The 24,586-nt window shown below is 35.9% G+C and overlaps 3 protein-coding genes across 4 annotated transcripts in view; 2 read left to right on the top strand and 1 right to left on the bottom strand.

Annotated features, from left to right (window-relative positions):
- The window catches only part of LOC109603451 (uncharacterized), a 36,177-nt gene extending 23,110 nt beyond the window's left edge, over positions 1-13,067 (top strand). For both annotated transcript variants that reach the window (XM_049965476.1, XM_020019948.2), the window contains exon 3: positions 9,651-13,067. In XM_049965476.1, coding sequence (XP_049821433.1) covers positions 9,673-11,016 — 1,344 coding nt within the window. In that variant the 5' untranslated portion in view covers positions 9,651-9,672 and the 3' untranslated portion in view covers positions 11,017-13,067. The remainder of the gene's footprint in view (positions 1-9,650) is intronic.
- On the bottom strand, positions 12,904-17,575 carry LOC109603449 (peptidyl-prolyl cis-trans isomerase). Its single transcript, XM_020019946.2, has 2 exons — positions 17,239-17,575; positions 12,904-13,606 (listed from the first exon to the last, which is right to left on the bottom strand). The coding sequence occupies exons 1-2, from the start codon at positions 17,416-17,418 to the stop codon at positions 13,178-13,180; spliced, it is 609 nt and encodes a 202-aa protein (XP_019875505.1). The 5' UTR covers positions 17,419-17,575; the 3' UTR covers positions 12,904-13,177.
- Positions 17,576-19,211: 1,636 nt separating this feature from the next.
- LOC109603452 (cell division cycle and apoptosis regulator protein 1-like) lies at positions 19,212-24,575 on the top strand. Its single transcript, XM_020019949.2, has 8 exons — positions 19,212-20,212; positions 20,853-21,078; positions 21,137-21,432; positions 22,113-22,431; positions 22,656-22,922; positions 22,979-23,849; positions 23,907-24,142; positions 24,203-24,575. Exons 1-8 carry the CDS (start codon positions 19,338-19,340, stop codon positions 24,401-24,403), a joined length of 3,291 nt encoding a protein of 1,096 aa, XP_019875508.2. The 5' UTR covers positions 19,212-19,337; the 3' UTR covers positions 24,404-24,575.
- The last annotated feature ends 11 nt before the right edge of the window (positions 24,576-24,586 follow it).

Here is a 24,586-nt window from a genome sequence, read left to right on the forward strand (position 1 = left end):
CCAATGATCGAAAACTCAGTACTACAAAACATAAAACGACAATCGATGCCGCTTTTACGCGATACTTAGATAAATTTGAATCAAACATTTTCATTTCCTATTTTAGTTACCATAAGTCTACTGTATCTCTTTTAGAACAAAATGAAATAATTGAGTACAAAAAGTCTAAGTATTGTTGAAATTAATGATGACATCCAGTTATTATTTTTGTCTCGTCTTTGCCTTCTTCAGAGTCCATTCGCCTTTAAAAACTCACTATATTGACTGTTTCTTTGTGTCTGCAGCGTGCTAATGAATTCATCTTTCATCCACAGTTTTGTGTTGGTGTAGAATCATCCCACGATTTCAAGAAAAAAGCTTCAAAATAGCCTCACAATTGACCACACAGTTGCCTTTAGTTTCTGTTGAGATCAAACACAGCATCTTGTCAATATTTTTTCACACTCAATTTTTCGTGTAAAATAGAAAACCCTGAACCTAATAATGTGCCTGTAACCTCAACTTTTAAACACAGAAGCAGACCTGCCATGAATTTCATCCAGCTTAGCTTTGATCTCTTTCTGTATTAAGTCTTTTGAAGTGAATAATTTGAATTATTTCAAAAATAAGAATACTAATGGCATTATATTACCCGATGCTCCTTGTTTAACAGAGATATACAGATTTACAGTGATTCCAACATTTGCACGAAGTCTGGATGTGTGATTTCACCTGGTTCTCTCTTTTGGTGTTGACCACCATCATGTCGAATATTGGCATTACAATTTTGCCGACAACGATTCCAAGCCCAACTAATTTCACTTTATAAGACATTTGAGCTACTTGTTGTCTTTAATTGCCATGTTCTAATTGCGATTAAAACAGCAAAATCTTCAGATGTCTTCTGTTAAGTACTTTACGGTGTTAAACAATAGATAAATTAAAAATAAGCCGAATAAAATGTGTATAAATCCTCAAATGGCGTATATTGGAAATAAAAATTTCACAAAAAATGAAATATTGTTTATTTGTATGTCTGTTAAATATATAAAACGTAAAATAAATTTAAAATACTGACACTCCAAACAGAGTAGTAAATATTCAAATAATATTACTGGTCGAAATAAAACATATTGAAAATGTTTTTAAGGCTATTTAAAAGGAAATTAAAATTATCCACTTCAAAAGATCCATTGTATGAGCGTTTTTCCATTTTATCCAATCCACTTCCCCAATCCCTGCTCGAAACTCTTTTTCCATTTTAATAATTTTAATAAATTAAAATTTCTTGTTTCAATTCGCAATAAAAATAAACCCATATGATGCATATAACTGAAACTTTCTCACCTGTTAGTAAGTAAAGTTTTATTATGATAAAATATATGAAAAAAAAATATATAAAGGTTACAAGTGAAATAATGAAAGAGTTCCCAACGTTCGTTATCCAGTTTGTTCTCAGCTTCCTCGCAAAGCCGAAGTTTCTCTTTTAATGAGTTGCGAATCTCGCGGGATTCGATTCGCTACTTTAATCATTTCCAACAATTTAATCTCGCTTTCAAGTTGCATCTCTCGTCTACAAATTGACATCCGATGCACGAACCTCATTATGTCGACGGTTTAGTTAACAAATTGGGTTATTCAAGGACGAGTGTGGCGCATATGTGCAGCTTTTACGTCAATTATGCAAATCCAAATTGATCTTTGTAACAATTTCGCAAATTACAAAGGACAATTTCATAAATAATCGATGCTAATTTATTAACATTGGAATGTGGAACGTTGTAACTTGATTGAGGACAACATTTATAACATAATATAGTTACAAAGTTACAATTTAGTTATAACGATGTGATCAATAAAATATATGTCAAGTTTTGTCAGTCAAGTTTTTCAATTAATGACGTCAACAGTTTTATATTTTTCGTGCATCAGAAAATAAATTGTGAAATTGTCGAGTCGTATAATCCATAATTTGTAATTTAAATTCATAATTAAATGGAAGTCTCGGGATTTCCAAGAAGTTAAAATCGAAATCTGAATAATAATTCTAGTCTCAATTTGAGCTTTATTAAAGTAACTTTTAATAAGTTAAATAATGTCACATTTACAATATTTTAAGAACAAAATTTTAAAATTAGTCTTTCGTGCTTATAACTGTAAAATTATTAATTACACTGCGAGTCTCTTGAAGATACTTTGAATTATATCAAGGGCACCGAAAAGAGTCGCTTTCTTACATTAAATTCAAATGAATAAATTTTTAGTCAGAACAAAATTTTAAAATTAGTCTTTCGTCAAAATAAAACATATCGAACATATTTTTAAAGCTATTTAATCTATGTTTAAAGCTATTTAATCTAGGTAATTAAAATCACTCTCTTCAGAAGGCCCGTAGAGATATTTCTGAGTTTTAAAATTATGGTGAATTCGCTAATCTTAAAAAATTGAATATTTTAAAAATTTATTAGTTTTTTTTTTAATTGATAAGTACTATTGTAATTTGATTTGGAAAATAATAAAACATTTAAATTTAAAATATTGTCTGAGTACTATGAAATAAAATCACAATTTAGTTCGATTGATAAAACTCCATTTCGAACTAAATAATCCTGAGTAACGGCAAATAAAATTCAACTTCAAGATTGATCGTTGGATAAAGTAAACTGCAGAAACTCTACACGGACTACTGAAGCAATAAATTACGTTGCAAAGTGAAATTCCTGTTTTACTTTTGTTCGTATCCTTCATTCGACTGATATTGAAATTTACGTAGTTACTATAAATACAATTCACCAATTTTGTCGAAAACATGAAATTTCTGTTCAGTTTCTACTATTTCAAATAAGAGAAAAATTGTACATTATTATTTAATGTAACAGTTACACTAACCCGGTTAGGATTCGTACCTAATTTGATGGGAATCAATCATGTGGCGCATCCATCGAACATTTCATCCGTAATCCCATTCGACACATTGATATTCGTGTGGGTGGCCGAACAAGAAAAAAACACCCGTCACTCCCGATATTAATACGAAATCGAATTGAAAATAACGCAACTCGCTTACGAGAAAGAATCCGTTTGTCACTTATCCCTTATCTCGTTGTTCTCCCGAATGCAGATTTCGCGCCTCCCGGCGGAAAATTAAAAACGGCAGGAAGTTGCCTTTTCCCATTGTCATTTCGTTCCAATTTCTCCCTCAATAGAATATGTATTGCGGGATCTCGTTAGATTCTTAAGTAAACAACTTGGAAATCTTTTCTTTGTCGTCTCGCATTAAATTCAAAATTGTTAAATGTGATCGCAAATTGCTATTTTACAGGTAAACACAATAAGTACGATTATTTTTTATAAATATAAAACAAATTTTAAAAGGAAATTCACGTTATTAAGCATTAAACGGATTGAAGTTTAAAGTTAGAAGAGGATATGAAGAAACTGGAGGTTACGAATTTTAATTATCATCTCCAGTCACCAGGATCCACTTGTTTCTTATTTAATTTATTCCCAACTTTTACAATTAAAAAGTTCGTGAACTCTCGTTAATTAAAACTTATTGGTTTTTAAATTTTAATTATCATCAAGTGTTATTTATCGAAATTTAATTAAACACGAATCCAACCAATGATAATAACCTTGGGCAACAGCCAATTTGGTACCAAAGGATTTTTAACTGTTTCTGAATAAATTTCGTGTGTAACATCCAAATTTCAGGCAGATCTCGTTTATGACGACTTTTAAAGTGAAAACTTCATTAGCCGCGTTGGGCACATTTTGGTAGGGAAAAATCTTATGGGTTCGCGTCACTGACATGCTCGTCCTTCTTTTGTTAATAAATTCAGACAAAAGAAAAAAATTGTTGGTTTGGCTGGTAACCTCTGTCAGTAGACCAACAAACTATGTCTGCCGAAGTTTCAAAAGGTACCCGAAAACTAGACCTTAAGAATAAAATCCCGGAACTCGGGGGTGAGTTATAGCTGTACATCTGAGAGCATTTTGAAAGCAGATAAACTTTTACTAATGCAGTGGTTTCGGCCTCTAGCTAAGCCGGAAATGAGTTTGACGCTGATACTGTTTTAAAAGTGGAGGGTTCATAGAGCAGAATGCCGTCAGAAAGGAATCTCTATATATCTTTATTCAAAATTTTCAGGATCATTTTTATTTCTGATGTACTTTCAAGGAAAAAATCAGCGCCCAATCCCAGTAATGGATCTGATATATGGTGGTACGATATATATATATATATATATATATATATATATATATATATATCGTGGGGGGTTAAGTTTAGAAGGTAAATTACCCAAATAATCGTTCACGATCAGTATTGAAATCAAGTGACCGGTTGTACACATTTTGGTTCCAATTACAATCGAAGTACGGATGTTTATTAAGCAAAAGTAAAACATACTTGTTTTTTATACCGTCAATAAAAGTGTGTAAACTGAAAATCAACCTTTCCTAACAAATAATAATATTTAATGTATTTTTAGAAGTGAAAACTTCTTTAGCCGCGTTCTTTTCATTTCTTACTTTAGTTACCATAAGTCTATTGTATCTTTTTTATAACTAAATGAAATAATTGAAAGTACAAAAAGTCTAAAATTAATGATGCAAACAATTAAAATAATGTTAAAAATCAAGTACATTGAAATTTAATTAAATACAAATACTATCCATAAATAATATGATTGTATATTGATTGTTATTTCAATTGAATTGTATTTATCATGATCTTGTACAGCCCTTAATATATTTAAATAATAAAAAACCATATAAACATGCCTAAAATTGTTACTTGGAGTGTCAATAGATGTGAAAACCAGATTGATGTTGATAAATTTAATTCAAACATTATGAAATTTCAAATTTTAATACTAAAAGTTCTAAGTATTTATATTTCATCATGATCTTGTACAGTCAGTAATATATTTAAATAATAAAAAACCATATAAATATGCATAAAATTGTTGCTTGGAGTGTCAATAGATGTGAAAACCAAATTTTAATACTAAGTTCTAAGTTTTCACTTCTATCGTCAGTCTATATAACTGCCAATTTTAAATTTTTTTAACTGCCTGCATATTTTTCGTAGCTACCCCATTTCTTTAACTTTTATTAGTTAATACAGGATTTATTTAACTTTAAACTCTCTACTTGTTCCTCTTTGATTAACTTTATTACTGAAATAATATAATGAAAGAAGTTGCCATAATTATGTCCAACGAAATACGTACTCCAGTCAAGTAGTTAAGGCCATATTGTTAATACATTTTAATGAGTTGCTATAATTATGTCCACTACTGTAAGTTCTCCTCGATCATCGTCTTCTTAATTAAGTAGTGGTATCAAAGCAAAATTTCCTTGTGGAAATTTAGTTCAATAAATTTTTCCAGATCTAACACATAAAGATTTGTGATGTTAACATCGTTATGTATGTATGTAAATCTGGATTTTTCTTATTCTAGTTGCTGTCAGTATTAAAGGAGAGTTTGAATAGCACAATTTCAGTTTCTAACAAATTTGGTGAAAAGTAAAAAAAAAAATTTTTATGAAAAATGCGTTGAATGGCCGTTTCTCGATTATAACACTAAAAAACCTACAAAAAACTAAGGCTCAATCATAGAAAAGTCGAAAAAAAAAGAAAAAAGAATATAGATGCGTTTTATTACAAAATTATTAAGCCGCAGACGATGTTCGGAATAAAATTTCTCTGTTTTATTACATGTTTCGCCCGAAACTAGGATTACGCTTTGACATTTTTTTGTGTCGACAATCACATCACGTTTTCCCTCTCGCAACATTATTAATTCAGAACGACCATTTTTCCCACATATTTCAGACCGGCTCGTATTCCCGCCACGTCTCAACATTTACCAAACTAAACACTTAACCATTCCGGGAATCTGCGTCTTAAACACGCATCTGAAATTCATCGACGTCCATTTCTTTCTGGTCGAAGTGTATTTTGTGTCGGGGTCCTTAATGAAATTCCCCCGGCATAAACGAGGGAAAGGTTCATTTCGGTATCGCGATATCCGGATTTATCGGGGCACTGCTTTCACTACTTACAATCGATAAACCCTTCATGTATTGTCCGCTGATCCCTTTGTTAATATCCATATTACAGCGGAGGTTGTAAAAAAAGTCGTATCTACTTCGAATCTCAATTATATTCGAGCTTTTTGTTTTATTTTTTTAGTAGCGTCTATGGACAAAAGTACACGAGTTTCCAATTATAAAAATTGTTTCGATTCTCAACTCAGTTTGTTGAATGATAAAGATTAGATTGTTGTTGAATGTTTTACAATGTATACTTATTCAAACGACTACTTAGACTAATGAAATGATCGAACAAGTGACGGGAAACAAAGAACTGATTTAGGACACTTTTAAGTGTTCATTTTATAAATTCCATCAAGTTCCGTTTATCAGCATTAGCTTTTGAGATACAATCTTAACCCTCCTAGGCCCATATTACGATCCTCTGTCGTGTAAAAGGGGGAGACCCTAAAGTTTGGCGAGTCAGTGATTTGAAGGAAACCACGAAACCATCACAGTGGGTCTTATTTTTGTCTTATAAATATCAAAGGTATCCTAAGCTAGATTCAGCAATAAGACATTTACCACATTCTAAAGAAAACCCATTCCATCCTTCAACAGTCCTGCGCGGTGAGAAGATGGTACCACAAAAATAACGTCTGATGAAGAAGTGAATAAATAAAATCAAGTAATGTAAAACAAGCAATAATGTATAATTACTTTTCAAAATAAATACATAATTCAATATTTTTATTTATTTAATTGACAGTTGGACCTAATAGAAATACATTGCTGATCTTTTGAACTAGAAAATATGAATTATTTCGAAAATCAGAATATCAATTTATTGGTAATTTATTGAAAAAAATATGTTATTAAAATATATGGATGGCATTTTTACCAATATTTGATGACACCATCATTCCATCTGACCTCGATTAGGAAATATTTAAGACTTAAGAGCTGGAAATGCCAGTTGGGGCATCGAGGATCTATAAATTGTATTTTTGCGAGTTAATTGGAAATTTTACTCAAATCATCCCCAAAAACTATCATATATAAATATAAATAAAGAACGGATCAATATGTTCAAGAAAATGAATGTTGTGTATTTTTATGTTTATTAAATATAAAATTTTTGACCAGTGTTATTATTATTTAAATAATATTACTAGTCAAAATAAAACAAATTGAAAATATTTTTAAATCTATTTATCTATTTAAAGTTGGCAGTTATAGAGACTGCCGATAGAAGTGAAAACATAGAACTTAGTATTAAAATTTGGTTTTCACATCTATTGAAACTCCAAGCAACAATTTTATGCATATTTATATGGTTTTTTATTGTTTAAATATATTACGGACTGTACAAGATCATGATAAAATATAAATACAATTCAATTGAAATAACAATTAATATACAATCATACTATTTATGGATAGTATTTGTATTTACTCATATTTCAATGTACTTGATTTTTAACATTATTTTAATTGTTTACATCATTGTCATCATTAATTTGACTTTTGTACTTTTAATTATTTCATTTTGTTCTAAAAAAGGTACAATAGGCTTATGGTAACTAAAGTAAGAAATAAAAATATTTGATTCAAATTTATCTAACTATCGCGTAAAAGCGACATCGATTGTCGTTTTATGTTTTGTAGTAGTTAATTTTCGATCATTGGACATATTTAAATAAATTTTTCACTAAATCCATTCATTTTCACTTATAAGATATACACATTACTATAGGTCGACTGTGTAACTACAAATATACTGATATAAACATGTCGGTGACGCAAACACACGAGATTTCACCCATCTAAAAAAGGCGCTCAGCACACTGCTCGTGCGTTAGTCATGAGCACGTCAATGACGCGAACGCATAATATTTTCCTACCAAAATGTCCCCAACGCACAACGTATTTATTAACAAAAGAAGGACGAGCATGTCGGTGACGCGAACCCATAAGATTTTTTCCTATCAAAAAGTGCCCAATGTGGCTAGAGAAGTTTTCACGTCAAAAATAAGAATAGTTAAAGGAATAATTTGAATGCTAACTCAAATTAAAGCAAAGGATTTTCTAATATTTAGTTTAAGGACTGTGAGAAGATGGTAAGTGGATGGGTTTGTTTCACCAGAGACTTGTTTTCTCCTAAGAATGTGATGACCTAATTTCGATTTGCACAGAATCATGTCCACTGGACTACACAACAGTAGTAATGGATAGTTTTTAGTGAGTCTACATTTAATTTATTTAAAAATGGCAGTTGAACTTATGTTACATGTGATATAGAGACAAGACTACACAAATAGTTTAATTATGGTAAGGGAATGTTCCTCTACTTCTGGCGTACGTCCTCTCCACTGTACAGGATACATGAGCCGATTAATATACAGCAATGCAAGAAGCATGGAGGAATTTAGATATGTCATACATTCGAAAATTGGTCGCGTCTATGTCTCGGAAATGTGCTCAAATTATAAAGCAAAAAGGATATTAAAATCAAAGTAATTAAATTAAATTAAAAATTCCTTTCAAAATTAAAGTTGCTATATGTTCAATCTAATTCAGAAATATAAATGTAACATTTTATAGAATAAAAGATTGTTTTATTTTCAACAATTCTTTTTGTTTACGATAATCCATGTTGTAAAACTTTTCAATCAACAGAATGGGCTGGCGCATTCGCCATATTTTAAACGAATGAATTTCAAACAATTAAATATTAAATTAAAACGTTTTCACCATTAAACATAAACTTCCGACGACCGGGTGGGAATAAAATCGTGGCAAAGGGTCCAACGTCTATAAATAACCTTTTGACGATGAACCCATTTTGAGCGGTTCGTGACATGATTGCCAGGTGAAGTTTGCGGCTTCATTAGTTCATCAGCTCGTGAAACGGTTGCATTTTCTTTAGGTTTAAACGCCGAAATAAATTTATTAACCTCTCCGTGTGTATTCGTTCTTGTAACGTTTTTCTGGCAACAATATATTTTAGAAGAGAGTGGAGGAAGAAACGGGAATGTTTTCATCTGGTAGTAATGACGTTTGTTGCCGAGCATCGCGACTGCTAAGATAAAGTTGCCCCTTAAAGCATTCAAGAAATGTGATCGTGAAACTTGATGGTAATTTTATAACATAACTTTTGTGGAGGTTAAACCTCGTAAAAGTTGGAGAGCTCTCAGTCTCAGGTGAACTGGAGACGATTGATTATCTGGATGCAATTATTATCCGGTGTTACGTTACCAATTAAGTTACTCCGACCACAAGGACACTAATTGTAACCGAGAAAACGTTGCGGGACAACAGACTGCTTTGATTGAATTTTTTTCTTGATAAAAAATAATTTGTACCTTTTATTTTTGCACGGTGCGCACACATATAATCCTTGTAATGGAGTGGGCATTTCGCTCAACCGGCACAAAGTTGAATATCTATGTAAATTTGTCCGGCACCGCTTCAAATTAATTCGAGTTGGACAAACACTAACGAGATAAAATTGTAATCCTGTCACATCTGGTTACAAAAGCATTATTTAAGTTTTTTCACTCATAAATTTATTCATTTTTGCAACGCTTGAACTTGAAAAGTTATTAGTAAAGCCCGTTTTGTTTCAGATTAACAAAAAAGGGCATTAAAATGAGAAGATCATCGAACGCTGTTCTGCAGACGCAAACGTCGGAGCCTCTGATCGTGGTCGAAGACCAGGAAAATGAAGACAATCCGACCGGCGACGATTCGTCGCAACCGAGCTCGGAAGACGAATCGCCCACCATGAACCCCTATTTGTTGTGCCCCTACGGGCGGGAAGTGCGCAAATTGTCTCTACCATCACCGCAATGCAGCGGCATAACCGCCAGCCAAGTCAGAAGATTGTCGGAGAGAGGCGAGACAATCGGGCCAGGACCTAGACAGGCCGAGTTCCTGGCCACCCTCTCCACCGCCCAACAGCCGACACCGGGCGGCCGAAGACACTCGGTCGTCACCATCTCGAAGGTGCCGTCAGCGATGTTCGGTCGCAACAGGCGGGAGTCGGTGGCCGCGTTCCCGACCTCCGCCTTCCAGGGCCGCGTCCTGCCTAATCGTCGCGAATCGATAGCCTGTCCGCCGTCGACGGAGCCGCGCGGCAGCATCCACAATCTGCAGCTCGACATAATGGACGATATCGTGCAGGCACGGAAGGTGCGCATGAAACTGTGGAACACAAGCAGCGAAAAAGTGTGCGAGGTGCAGCCGCTGGACGAGGCGGGCACGGTGCAACGTTACACCAACTCCGGCAGACGTTTCTCGGACTTCGTCGGCACCACGCTCGCCCCGATCCCCAGTTCGAACAAGCGGCGAGCCTCTGAGCTGCCAGCCACGGCCGCCGCGACCGCCCAAACGGCCGCCTCCACTAGCGCAAGTAAGAAACCCACTACGGGAATAGTTTGCTCTAATACTGACCTTATATCTATTTTGTCTTCCCTTTCCACGTCCGCCTCCGACCTGAATCAGTGTGAGAGGGACAGGGAGAAGGAGCGGACGGTTGACGGACCGGCCAAGAACATTCCGACAAGTTTGCAACAGAAGCGCAGCCGATTGAAGAGCAACAGGTCCAGCAGCTTCGACATCTCCATATTGCAAAGCGTATGTCCGGCGAACGAGCCCAACGACCCCAAGAGCACGCAAAGCCCCTCGAACTGGTTCGCCAATCGACACCAGCCGAAACCGGAAACTGTGGCGGCGACCAAAGACAAACAGAAGGCAGTGGTGGATTCTGAGCCGGGCAAGGTCGTATGGGACGAAAGGAGCGGATCGTTGGTCGACGCGCACGCCCTCGGCAGCGCCATCGAGGTCTTCCTTAGGAAATCGTCGCCGGACAAGACGAAAACCAAGACCGGCTCCAAAAGCAAGACCGCCTGGTTCTCCAAGCCCGACGACGACTCCACCGAGACCTGCGACTCTTCGCTCTGCTCTACGCTCAAAGACTTGTTTGTAAAATAAACATACAACTGTTTTCCTAGAAACCCCTTCCAAAGTGTTTGATGTTACAATATTAATGTGTCTTAATATTTATACCTATACCTAATTATTACTACTATTATATCAATGGTGTACAATCATTTAGGAACAATAATAGAGACGTTGTACTTTCATGAAAATATGCTGACGGTCTTAAATCAAAAACACAAAATAAAAACGGTTTACGGCAGCAACACCATAAAACGACAGGCATAAAAAGGAACCATCAATATTTTGTAGGGTAATAAAACCTACAAACACCTGATTCGTAATAATAGAAACGTCATAAAAATCGTATTACATTTTAACAACCTAATCGAACTGAACGCCGATAATTACGGCTTAAATAAGACAGCTTCGTCGACCAATCGGGCATTTAATTAAAGATAATAATATCGTTCTCGCCTGTAATTATTTACGGTAACGATAATTGGGTCAAGTGCCAATCGAATTCATGGGCTACAAAGTTTTAACGTACAGAATAAACTTTTTACTTCGCTTCAATTCGGGTCTTGGACAACACTGCTTTTGACGTCCTTTGATCAACGACCGTCGTAACAAAATTAGAGCCACCAAAACACAAATACTCCAACATCGAGTAAATAGACAACATTGTTATGAAGTTGCGCCAACTTTATGGAGTTGCCCCTTCTAATGCAGCAACTTAAGGCCATAATAATAATCTTTTTGTTATACAAGTGTAAATTACTTCGACTGAAATTAAACAAGTTTTTATCTGCTGTTGGGTCGATGGAAGTACAACTCCTCTCACATCAAAACATCTCGTTCGCAATCAGCTGAAAATCAAACAGAGTAAAAAAATAACATAGGAGAGAGTAATAAAGGCAGAAAGTCATCGACATTCAACCGTGAAAAGGAAATTGGGAGTAACACGTCGCAGTTTAATTAAATAAATTACTCTTAGATTAGGTCGTCGTGTCTCTTTGCATTTTTTGACGCACATCAAAGAATCTCGCAATTTTGGCGGACGTGTCATTAACAAAAAAAATGTTTATTCTGGGGCGCCCCAAAAACGACCCCCCAAATTTTGTCTCTTTACTGTTTGTGTAGCTGTTAAGTACAAGTAGTGAATTTTTTAAAATGTGATTTTCGCTTCGCTGGTCGAAGCAAAACATAGAGATTATTTGTATATATTAGGAAATATTTTGGACCATATTAATGTTGTGTGGACAATCGATGTATTTATTATTTGATAGGTATGATTTTTGAAGTATATTGAAGCTGCATTCTAAAACAGTGTATATTTTCAATAATGATATAATTAATTAACTAATAAAGTATTAAACATAATGATAATTCGTATTTGAAATATTTTAGGATTAATAAATAAAATGTCGGTAGGAAAACGACGGAGCAAAATACGGGGAATTATTTAGAGCAATAAACGCAGTGCTTTGCTCCGCCGCTTTGGCTGGTCGATAATTATAATCAATGTTATTCATACGGTTTAAATTATGTAAATAATTGATGTAAATAATTATATGTTAATAAAGTTTGTTTCACCTCAACCACACCGAGACTTTCCTTTACATTAACTCACAATGTTAAAGAGTATTTACCTAATTAACTTATTCATTTCCATTTTAATAACTAAAAACTTGTCAGAGGTTCTAATTACTAAAAAAGGTCAAGTAAGTGATTTTCACACCCTTGTTCAAGAGCTTTCAGCATTTGGAAACCGTTTTGACGAAATTGTAACAGAGCAATCACAAATAACTACAAAATACTCAATTTTTAATATGATCCCTGTGAAACTTCGTGAAACACTTCGTGACAATAAACGTTGTATCAAACATTAAAACATTGATGGCGTGTGCAAGAATCAATAACATAAAATAAAACAACAGCTTAGTTATGGTTATTTATTTGATGCAGATACGAAGTAGAAACATTATAAATGCAAGACTTTACTAAACCTATCGGCATACAATAGCCCATGAATTTTTTCCGAATGACAAATTCTATTTGGAAAACGTACGATACACCGAATCTAAAAAGTTGGAATGATACGGACTGCAACAAATATCCACAAATATTAAACATTTAATAAGGAACAAAAACAAGGGTGTACCGACCGGTAAACTTATACGTTATGTTATGCTTTTTTTAATTTGACAACTCCTTAAGACAATTGACCACAATCGGTGATGGTGATTTTCTTCGACGTCTTTCCGGACTGAGATCCCAAAGCCTCAATCTTTTTCACGATGTCCATGCCCTCAACGACGGCACCGAAGACGACGTGCCTGTTGTCCAGCCAGGAAGTCTTGACGGTAGTGATGAAGAACTGGGAACCGTTGGTGTCGGGTCCGGCGTTGGCCATCGACATCACACCGGGTCCGGTGTGCTTCAAGGTGAAGTTCTCGTCCTGGAACTTGTTGCCATAGATGGACTTGCCACCGGTGCCGTTGTGGTTGGTGAAGTCGCCACCTTGGCACATGAAGTTAGGGATGACACGGTGGAAGGTGGAGCCCTTGTAGCCGAAGCCCTTCTCGCCTGTGCACAAAGCCCTGAAGTTTTCGGCGGTCTTTGGCACCACGTCGCTACGCAACTAAAACAATTAACACATAATTAAGTACAACAGCTAAAAAAATGTTCCTTTTAGAAAGCAATTATGCGTAGGAGGACTAAGTCTAGACCCAATTCCGTGTACCTATTTCCATTTTGGCCTGTGATTCATCATCCTTGACCACATTTAAGGACAATTGTACGAAAAAAAAAAACATCGATACGTCCATGAATCCTTAACGAACACATAACGCGACCTGGGAAACGTTCAGGTTGTGTTGGCGTAGGTCCCGACACTCGACACTCGACAACCGACCATCGTAAACACACATTCTTGATAAAAGTATTACAAAATCGTCGACATTGAAAACCGGTCGGCCGCTCTGTTGACTCACCCGATTATTATTAAATTGTTAACGTAATGCTAATTCGTTAAGTAAAAATCGGCGTTTCCGTTTTTTGCATGGCAACAAATACATATTTGTGTAACGGAGAGAGTCCAAAGACTATAATCGGAGTGCAGAGGTGTAGATTGCTTTTGGAGCAATCAACCGACTTGGATGTTTAACCACGAATAATATGGTCTAAGGTCGAACTCGTTACAAGTCAAATGTTTTATTACGTATTTCAACACGTACACAACCAAAATAATATTGAAATGTTTGACCACAATCTTCGGTGGCAGAAAAATCAATCAAAACTTTGATTACTCTTCTATCTATCAATAATTTTAATAAAAAACCTAATCATTTAAATATCCATAACAAATAATACACTTGCTTTTGTCCTTTTTTTGTATTTACTGTATTGAAAAATTGTTCTGTTGTATATATTGGAATCTAATTTTTTTCGAAGGTTAATATGAAATTAATTATTTGGTTGACTTCTGGCCTTCACATTTCTTTTCATAAAAAAAACATTACGTTAATAAATGATTTGTTTTTTTTTCTAGGGATCGAAACACTTTTAATTGAAAACTTAGCACTTGGTGCAGAAGATTCCTAGTAATGCAATTTTGTGCCAAATGAATTGGTTCTGAACTACAGTTTGCCAAATATCTAAATTTAAATGTTTTTATTGCAAACATTTTTATTGGTACCAAACAATTTTGTGTCGAGATTATATCTAAAAATGTAATTTTCCATGAATTTTTCTTACATCAACCGCTTCAGTTAAAAACAGATTCAGAACCATTAAGTGCCACTGTTTATTAGATTAGATAAGGGAGACGTTCAAACAGCATTTGTACAAACAAATATTGTCGATACTGATTTCGCAGTTTATTTATACAACAACAATGGAAAATCACCAATTTAAAATTAAGTTATGACACACATTACATAAAAAACAGATACTAAATTATCCATATATAAAATTTATTTTGTCATCTTGTTCTGTGAATAAAATTAGTAATAACAATTAAAATAATCATATATATTAACTATAGAGACTGATTCACCTAACTTATTCATAAGAAGTATACGTAGAACGGAAAAAGGTATTGAATGGAATTTTTTATAGCAATTAGAACTTGAACTTGAAGTACTTTTCTACTTTATTTTGAACAAAATTTCATTGCCAGTTTCACCGGGAGCAACAGCAATTTTGTTATTTTCTAACACCCTGTATATTTTGGATTTTTAAGTATTACTTGTAATAGCAAATAAAAAGGCAGTATCATGTCTTATATCTAAACTCAATAGTGTTTCGAGTTGTTAATTTAATTAAGATAAAGTCACAAGTTTTGATGTTGAAAAGTTAATTTTTGGCATACACGTTAACAAAGGACCGTCCTATAAGGAGCCATTATTAGTATTCCAAAATTTTGTACAGGGTGTTTGTTATGTACGTTTAATTTTGTGCCCCTTAAACAATAACTTTTGTTGTTTTCAATGGTATATTAACATATTTTTTACCAAAAATGTAAATTGTACTGATGGTAGTATGGCACTGATGTAAAAAACGCTCATATTCATACATGCACTTTGTAGTGTGACATGAATGGTATTTGTCTAGTATCTAATAACAGTACATTATAATTTTGGTAAAATCTGTTAATATTAATTTTATGTACAGGGACTATCGAAAGGTTTTTAAACATTTAACAATGGTAAAATATACATGATATTTTATTAATATTTAATATTATAATAATTAATTTATTATTGATATTTTAATATGCACAATTTAAAAAAAAAAATACAAAAATTCTCTGTAAAATATTTAGGAGTACTAATTTTTACTGGTGAGTGTCCTTTGGTAATGTGTATGCTAAAAATGAACAAACTATGAGGAACAAAATCGGTGATTTTAGACCATCAAACTGTCAACATTTTTAGAAAAAAAGTCAAAGACAATGAGCTTAGTTATACGACATAGTATAACATGTAGAATCTAGTCCAAAAATATTTGTGATGTTTAGTTGAATATAAAAAGATTATTAATGATTTAAGATGCCCAAAATTAAAAAACGAACATCACGTATAAAATACTAAAAGTGGCTCTTTACATGATGGTCCCTGGTTAACGTGTAGGCCAAGAATGAACGTTAAACCTGTCAAAATTATTAAATTATTAACTCAAAAACTATTGGGTTTAGATATAGGACATAGCCATATTATTTGCAATTACAGGTAGAATTTAAAAATCCAAAAATATACAGGGTGTTCCATAGAAAATATCAAAGTTGATGTCATTTATAGGTAAATCGGAAATGAAAAAGCTGCAAAAATTTCAAATAAATGTACATGAATATCAGAAACTTGTTAAGAAATCATATTCTGGTTTTATTATCTTAAACTAAAAACCACCAAAACAACAAAATTGGTTTGGAAATTGGTAGATACCTCATTTTATCTGATAACCGTGTGGCAACCCTTTCCATGGAAACATAATAAAATTATCGAATTCAGTATTGCGGAAGAGCGATAAATGCAAAATTCATACAAATACAAATCTCCGAATGGCTTAATTAAATTTATAGCAATTGAACTTGGTCTGAAATTGTGCTTGATTAAAAACGGGTTCAGCACGAAACGGCTTAATTAAACGCAACGGACAATAAGATTTGCACATTGCTTCATTAAAAAGTTACTCGTTTTATTTCCGCTACTGCATACATATCATTTACTGTGTACCAACTTAAACACGACTGAACAATAAAAAACGTCTAATTTTTTACGTCTTCGCTGCTTTAAAGTGTTTAGCACACTGGTTACAATGAAACCAATTTATTTGCGGCATTGTAACGAGATTTATGCAAAAAAAATGATGGATTATTATTGAACACGAGGCACAAATTTTCCCACAATTTTAACGCAAGGCGAAACGGAAGTTAAGCCTCGCAACCGAACCGTAAACGGAGCTAATGGAAAAATACCGGGAGCTTATTTTCCGACAATCGCCATGTTTAATGCAAGACACGGGAGATAAACAACAAAAAAGAGACGCCATAAATTAAACAACCACATGTCAAACGTTCCCAGCCAAAAATCGCATTGCTCGACAATTAAACCGCGAAAATGCACAACGGAACGAGACGTGCCCCGCAAACGCGGCGCCACGAAAAGGAAACGGGGTGTGAAACCGGCAAACGGTGACTTGCAACAAGCATGGTGGGTCACCGTGTCAGCCCGACGGAGAGACCCGTTGTTAAAACAAATCAAATGCACTCACCTCCATAACGATGCGACCGACGGGCTGGCCGTCAGCGGCCATGTCGAAGAACACCTTCGGGAGACCCATTTTTTCGCTTAGATTCCTTACGAACGAGGTAGAAGTGAGGTGAGAACTTGCACACCGACCGGCGAACGAATGAAAGAGACCGGTTACACGCGATCGGACAAGGACAGACATAGTCCACCGGAAGTACGGCGCACTCGATTTGAAAACTGTGCGCGTTATGTAAACACGCTGTAAAATGCGTTTGCGGTCGTTTTTCTATGTGAAAATCGACCGGATTAATTGGAAAACGGTGTGGAAACGCACCTGGAACGATAATTGGACGGGTGATGTCTTTAAAATTGGAATTGGATAAAGATGAACGCACCGGTTTCGACCAATCAATGGAGGGAAAAGCGCGTTCGTATTGTTCGAATGTACTGGAAGCTGGTTTTTATCGCTATTTCGAGGCGCGACATTTAAAACGACAAGCATGGGAGCTATTTTAAATTAAAAATAGAACACAACCGGTATCAAATATTTGAATGAATTCGTTCATGTTAAAGACAAATATAATTGTTGTTTCATAAAATCAAAAATTGCAATAAATATGTGCATAATATCCTGTTTATTTAACTTATTTGTTTATTTTATTCTGACTTTCATTTAATAAAATATTAAAATTAATGTTAGTAATATCATTTAAGTGTTCAACTTATATAAATAGATCATGAGCGTGTATAAAAACAATAGTATTAAATATTATAAAATAAATATAAAAGGCAGTGGCGGCTACTAAAAAATTCATTTTTTTTTTCTTTAAAATAGAATATACCTTAATATTTAAACAATAGCAATAAGGTTTTTACAGTAAATTCCAATAAATATTTTGTACCCAAGTTCTCCAGAAGTACCTTTAAATGCAATTCGTTTTATTAGAAAATCTTGAATATTTCTTTGTGGTTCCAAAATTCGCGCATGCGCTTTAAAGTAGGTCTATTATTTCAACAATAGGGAAGCTGAGACGTGCCTCTAACCAATGAGATAACTCAGTATACTGATACAAACGAAATTCCAGATCATTGCCTCTTTTGCAGTTTTAAAAACTACTTATTCGTGTGTATGTCTAGTGGATTCAGTTGTAGAAAGGTTTTTATTACTGCATCTCTTTCTTATAATGGAATGGTGTCAATAACACGAAAGAATTAACATAAGATATGCCGTTAATGTGTGGATTTATTATTAAATAAATGTGTATTTCCCGTTTAAATTACTATGACAAAATGTTTAATTAAAAAATTAAAAAGACCTATTCCTAATTTGAATACTTTAATAAATATGGAATAAAAATTACGGATTTACTATACAATACAAAAAGAGTTTGATCCAAACTTCTACTGTCTCTGTTATGGATGATGTCTCCCTCTTAATTCAGACGGGTCAAACGCTTTTCCTACTGTATATTGGTACGATAAATTTGATTGGCTGACGGGAAGTACAGTAATGAATAAATTATTTTGCTGGTTATGTCTTTTATTTTCAGAAAATGGTGAAGATATTTGGCATAATTGTTCTTTTGTAATTTGAAAAATCTATCTTGCGGACTAAATTTACATGACCAAAGAGCTGATCATTCATATTGTATATTCTTAATTATTCATAAATAAAAGTAAATTATTATTTTTATTTCCTTTTTGTTCTATATTTAATTTGTTTCACTAGACTCAAACGTCATGAGCCGCCACTGATGAAATGAATAAAGAATGTAAAGAGACAAAACGGAACGAACTATATGCAACGCCGTTTACACATATAAAACATTTTTGGAACCGTTAGGTATTTTGTAATATTTCCTGTTTCATCATGTTGATTATTCATTACGGAAGAAGAAGTCTAATTTTACTCATATTTTTAAGTAATTAGATTAATTATTTAAACAGGGTGTCTCACGAAGATCTCCAAGGACAAGCATAGACAACCAGTTTAACATTGAGTGTGCGAATGACAGACATTTTTTCTACCCCCGGTAAGAAGTATTTTCGATAAGCCGTGACGTAATTGATCGGAACTCCAAATGAAACTGTCAAACATACGTTCGTAACGAAAAAAAAATAATGAGCCAGTTCGGTAACAAAACGACCCCGTGGGCCCGTTCGAACCCATCCCCGAACATGGTGAATCAAAACAACGCGGCACTGCAAACGCAAATGATGAACCAGAACCTAAGTAACCTGAACAACTCCGGCCTCAACTCGGGCCTCGTTCAGTTCCAACAACAGCAGGTCTTCCAGAACACGATGCTGCCGCAACAGAACATCGGCTTGGGTCTGCAACAGATGGGCGGCATATCCAATCCGATATTCCAGCAGGTATCTTATCCGAATCCGCGGGGGCTCAACCCCACAGCGTTCCAAACGCAGAACATCTCCTCGGTGCCGCCGGTGCAGAATAACTCTGGTCCGGGTACGAAGCAGCGTTTCTTCACCGGCACCGTGACCAAAGTGCACGATAACTTCGGTTTCGTCGACGAGGACGTGTTCTTCCAGACGAACGCGTGTGTGAAAGGATCTAACCCGATGGTCGGCGACCGGGTGCTGGTCGAGGCGACCTACAACCCGAGCATGCCGTTCAAATGGAACGCCACGAGGATTCAGGTACTACCGACGACCAACGCGCCAAATCGCAACGCTAAGAACTACTCGAACTCGAACTACAACGCGGTGCCGCCCCCGAACGACAATTGCAATGGCAATTTCGGTAGGAATCGGTCCAAGGCTATGCTGGGCAGAGGCCGCGAGAGGTCGAGGGAGAGGGATAGAGAGGATGAGGAGGTTGAGAGGAAGAAACGGCGGGAGGAACGGTTGAGGGAAAGAGAAAAGGAGGAGAAGAAGTCGCCGATTAGGCGAAGGTCCAGGTCTCCAAAGTCTAGGAGGAGGTCCAGGATTGTTCCAAGATATATGGTTCAAATTCCCAAAATTGCCTTGGATATGTAAGAACCATTTTATTATTTGTCTAACTGTTTTCAAATTTTGATAAACTCATAACATATGAAGAAAAAAATTTCAAAATAATCAAATACACTTTAATAACTGAAAATTTAAAAAAAAAATCCAAAAACATTCCACTACTGGAGTTACTAAACACTATAATAGTTTAAAATATTCTTCTACACTTCTTCTGAAACTTAAAAATTACTTAAGTAAATTCTCATCAGAAATACTAGTTTTTCAAACTAATTTGTGAATCTGATGTGCCTTGTGGGTGGATATTTCCATAACAGGAGCTATGAAAATCAAAATTTCAAAATAATCAAATACATTTAATAATTGAAAATATACAGAAATATTCCAAAACCTTTTTAATTATAAATTTTATAATATAGTATATTAATATATATAATATAATTATAATAGTTTAAAATATTCTTCTTCATAACTTCTAAAATTTAAAAATTACCAGAGTAAAGTTATCATCAGAAATACTGATTCCAAACTGATATGTGCATCTAAATCCTTGTGGGTGGATATTCCCAAAACAGGACCTAACTTACAGTTAATATACTATTAATATTTTCATGTAATGTGATATTCATATAAACAAGTGATATTTAAATGTTCTGTTTATTTTAGGCCAAGAGCGGACGTTTTGGAGGTACGAAGACGCTACGCAAACATCTACATACCATCGGACTTTTTCTTCAGCAACTTCCGATGGGTCGACGCCTTCCCACCGGATAAACCGTTCACCTTAAACAAACCGAGTTCATTCCACATCATGAACAAGGATATCGAACCGTTGGTGAAAAACGAAGCCGTCTTAGAACCTCCAGATGCCGACTATTTATTCTCTGCCAAAGTAAATGAAATCCACATGTATGATCTATTGAATAGCTTAATTGTATTTGCATTTTTAGGTGATGTTGATGAGCGTGCCGGGTGTTGAAGAGCTTTACCAGAAGTGCTGCGCCATGGCCGAGGACAAGGATCGTCGCGAGCGTGACAGCGAGGAACGCGACTACGTCCATCCGACTCGGCTGGTCAACTTCCTCGTAGGACTGCGCGGCAAGAACGAGACAATGGCGATCGGCGGTCCGTGGAGCCCGTCCGCGGACGGCGAACATCCCGATCGTGATCCTGCCGTTCTCATACGTACGGCCATTCGCACATGTAAAGCTCTCACCGGCATCGATCTGAGCAGTTGCACGCAATGGTGAGAAACTGATTATTGGTGTGTTTTACGTACTTGGGGATTGGTTTATTATGTTCTTTGTTTGTTTGTTGTCACTTGTTACTGAAAAAACTTCTGTGTAAATTGTCACCAATCAGTCATACTGCAAGTTTGTTCAGAAATATGTGATTATTCACAAAAAAGTAGTATTAGTTGCGAAGCTCTTCGTTTCAATTTAATTAGTTACTTAGAAATTGAACAGCTTTGGAACTAGTTATAATTAGCATCTACTACGTAATTTTTAATCTTCAGGATCAACTGTTACAGATAAGATGGCACTAAATGTCCACTTGGAATACAACGTGACGTTTAATTTAATTTAATTTTAACATGTAAATTCAATAATTTTAAAACTGTGGACTCGCTCACATACACACACATACTACCAATCACAAATAAAAACCTGGATGGACACGGAAACCTCCACCTGTATGTGTGATGGCTGTGACACCAAGAACGACTTGATCAAATTTAAACAATGAGTTCGTCGCTGTTTGTTTGTGTGTCTGTTGTCGTTGTAGTTGTGTAATCTGACAAAACAAAAAAACATACATATACAAAAAACTAGTAGTAGTAGCTGGGGTGGTTTGTTAAGCGCTGACCGTCTGTTTTTTTCTTTTTTTTGCATTGTCCCCGTCCCGTGTGTCCGGGGGTGTGTCCAGGTACCGCTTCCTGGAGCTGTATTACCGGCGCGGCGAGTCGACGCACAGGGGGAGAGCGATGCCGGCCCGCGTCGAGACCGTCGTCCTCTACTTGCCGGACGTGTGGAGCTGTTTGCCGACGCGGCTCGAGTGGGACGCGCTCCACCACCGCCACCGGACCGAGCTGGAGCGCAGGCTGGCGGCCGCTGCTGCCGTTCAGGCGGTCGTTGCCGCGGCGCAACCTGTCGAGAGAACGTCGTCGTCGGAGGCTGCGGCGGCGGCGGCGACGCATCAGTCGGAGGAGGAGACTGCGGCGACGGCGGCCCTTGCAGACGAAAAGGCATCCACATTTTTTTCTTTCCCGATTCTTCTGTCCTTTCTTTTAGAGCGAAGCGAGAGAGCAAGCGAACGGCAACCGTAAACCGAGGAGTATTTTAATAGCTTGACTGTTTAGATTGAATGTTTGAACGAGAGAATGTTGAGCGAATGAGTGTGTGAACCGCCGGATTTTTGTCGACCGTTTTGCCCGCACGATCACTAACTGCGTGTCTCTGGTGTGTTTAGGACGAGGACACGGGTGCGGTCAAGCCGGAGCCGACGCACTACTCGCAACTCGACCCTCGTACAATGGCTGTACATGATCTCAGAAAGGAACTGAAGGCCAGGAACATCAACTCGAAAGGGCTTAAGTCGCAAATGGTGGCCAGGCTACAGAAGGCACTCAAGGCGGAAATGGAACGCGGTGAGGACGACAATCCGGACGACGGTTCCGTTAAAGGTGAAGAAGAGTCGGAAGGAATGGATGTGGCTCAAGACGAAAAGAAGCTGGAGGTATTGTATATAAATAATTTATTAAATCAACAATTTATTGGTCGTAATTTTCTTAGATAGAGGAAAAGAAACTAGACGAAAAGGAGAAAGCACTCCTTGAAAAACGTTACACACTTCCCGAACAACCTCACATAATAGTATATCCGTCCAAGTCTGCGAAATCGGGCAAATTCGATTGTACAACAATGTCGCTCTCTTTGTTGCTTGACTATCGTCCGGAAGATACTAAAGAACACTCGTTCGAAGTGTCCCTGTTTGCTGAACTGTTCAACGAGATGCTCATGCGCGACTTCGGGTTCAACATATTCAGAGCCTTGCACGACCTGCCCGACAAAACGAAAGAGAAAGAAGAAAAAAAGAAAAAGGACGATAACAAAAAGAAGGACAAGGAGGAGAAAAAAGATGAGGATAAAGAGAAGAAAACGGAGGAGGAGCCCAAAAAGGACGACGAGAAAAAAAGGGATGCAAAGAAGGACGACAAACGTACGGACGAGAGCGAAGACGAGGACGAAGAGGAAGACGACAAGAAGAAAGATAAACGCAAGAAGGAACGCGTCAAGTTGTATACGAAAGACAAGCATTTACTTTTATCGTTCGTGTATTTTGATCAAACGCACTGCGGCTACATCTTCGATAAGGATATCGAAGATTTGCTCTACACGTTGGGTTTGAATTTGAGTAGGGCCCAGGTCAGAAAACTGGTGGGCAAAGTGGTGACTAGAGATTCGTTGCATTACAGGAAACTGACGGACAAACCGTGGGACGAAGAGAGTGTTACAGTAACGGATTCCGAAAAGGAGGCGAATCATTTGAGGTGTTTGGCAACAGGGAACAAGAAGTTGTTGCCCGTTTTCAATGCTGATGATCACGTTGAGAAAAAACCGAAGCTTGAAGATTCAGAGGAGCAAACAAAATCGATTGATGATGGTATACTAGTGTGTTCTGCTTCTTTTCTTAAAAATATAAATGATATTTTTATTTCAGGTATGGTAATGTTCAGGGGCGCACTGATGGACGTGGGCAAACTATTACAGCAGTTGGAACGCAGTGAAAAGGCGAGACTAGAAACTGAGTCGAGGATGGTGGATTTGAAGAACGAAAACACCAAACTGTCCGATAAATTTACAAAATCAAACTCTACAATCAAACATTTAAATACTGAACTCAAAGACTGCAAAGAAAAACTGAGGAATGTCGAAGATTCTCTCACTAAAGTTAATGTATATTATATAGTCATCTTTTAGTAATTGTAACATTTGAAACTTTGTTTTTTATTTCAGGCGAATTCGAAATTATATCACAATATGTTGTGCGATATCAGAGATAAAATCGACCCTATTTTAAAGGGTTCAAAAGACGAATTAGTGGTGAAAAAGGAAGAGAAGGACAAGAAACATGAAGATAACAAATCAAGATGGGAAAAGGACACTCCTAAAGAAGATGGGAATGATGAATCAGTGGAAGTGAAAAAAGAAAAATAGTTGTTATAATTTATTGATGTATTTTTGTTCATTTTGTTTTTCATAAATAGTATTGAATTGTGTGGAATCAATCATTGACGGTATATTGAATTAATCACCTAGTCACGTAATTTTTTTATTGGTTTTCACTAATTTGTATATAAGTTGCGAAATATAGTCTATATACATTGTATATTTATTTGT

This window comes from Aethina tumida, chromosome 3, assembly GCF_024364675.1.
Source record: "Aethina tumida isolate Nest 87 chromosome 3, icAetTumi1.1, whole genome shotgun sequence".
In the NCBI taxonomy this organism is placed as follows: Eukaryota; Metazoa; Arthropoda; class Insecta; order Coleoptera; family Nitidulidae; genus Aethina; species Aethina tumida.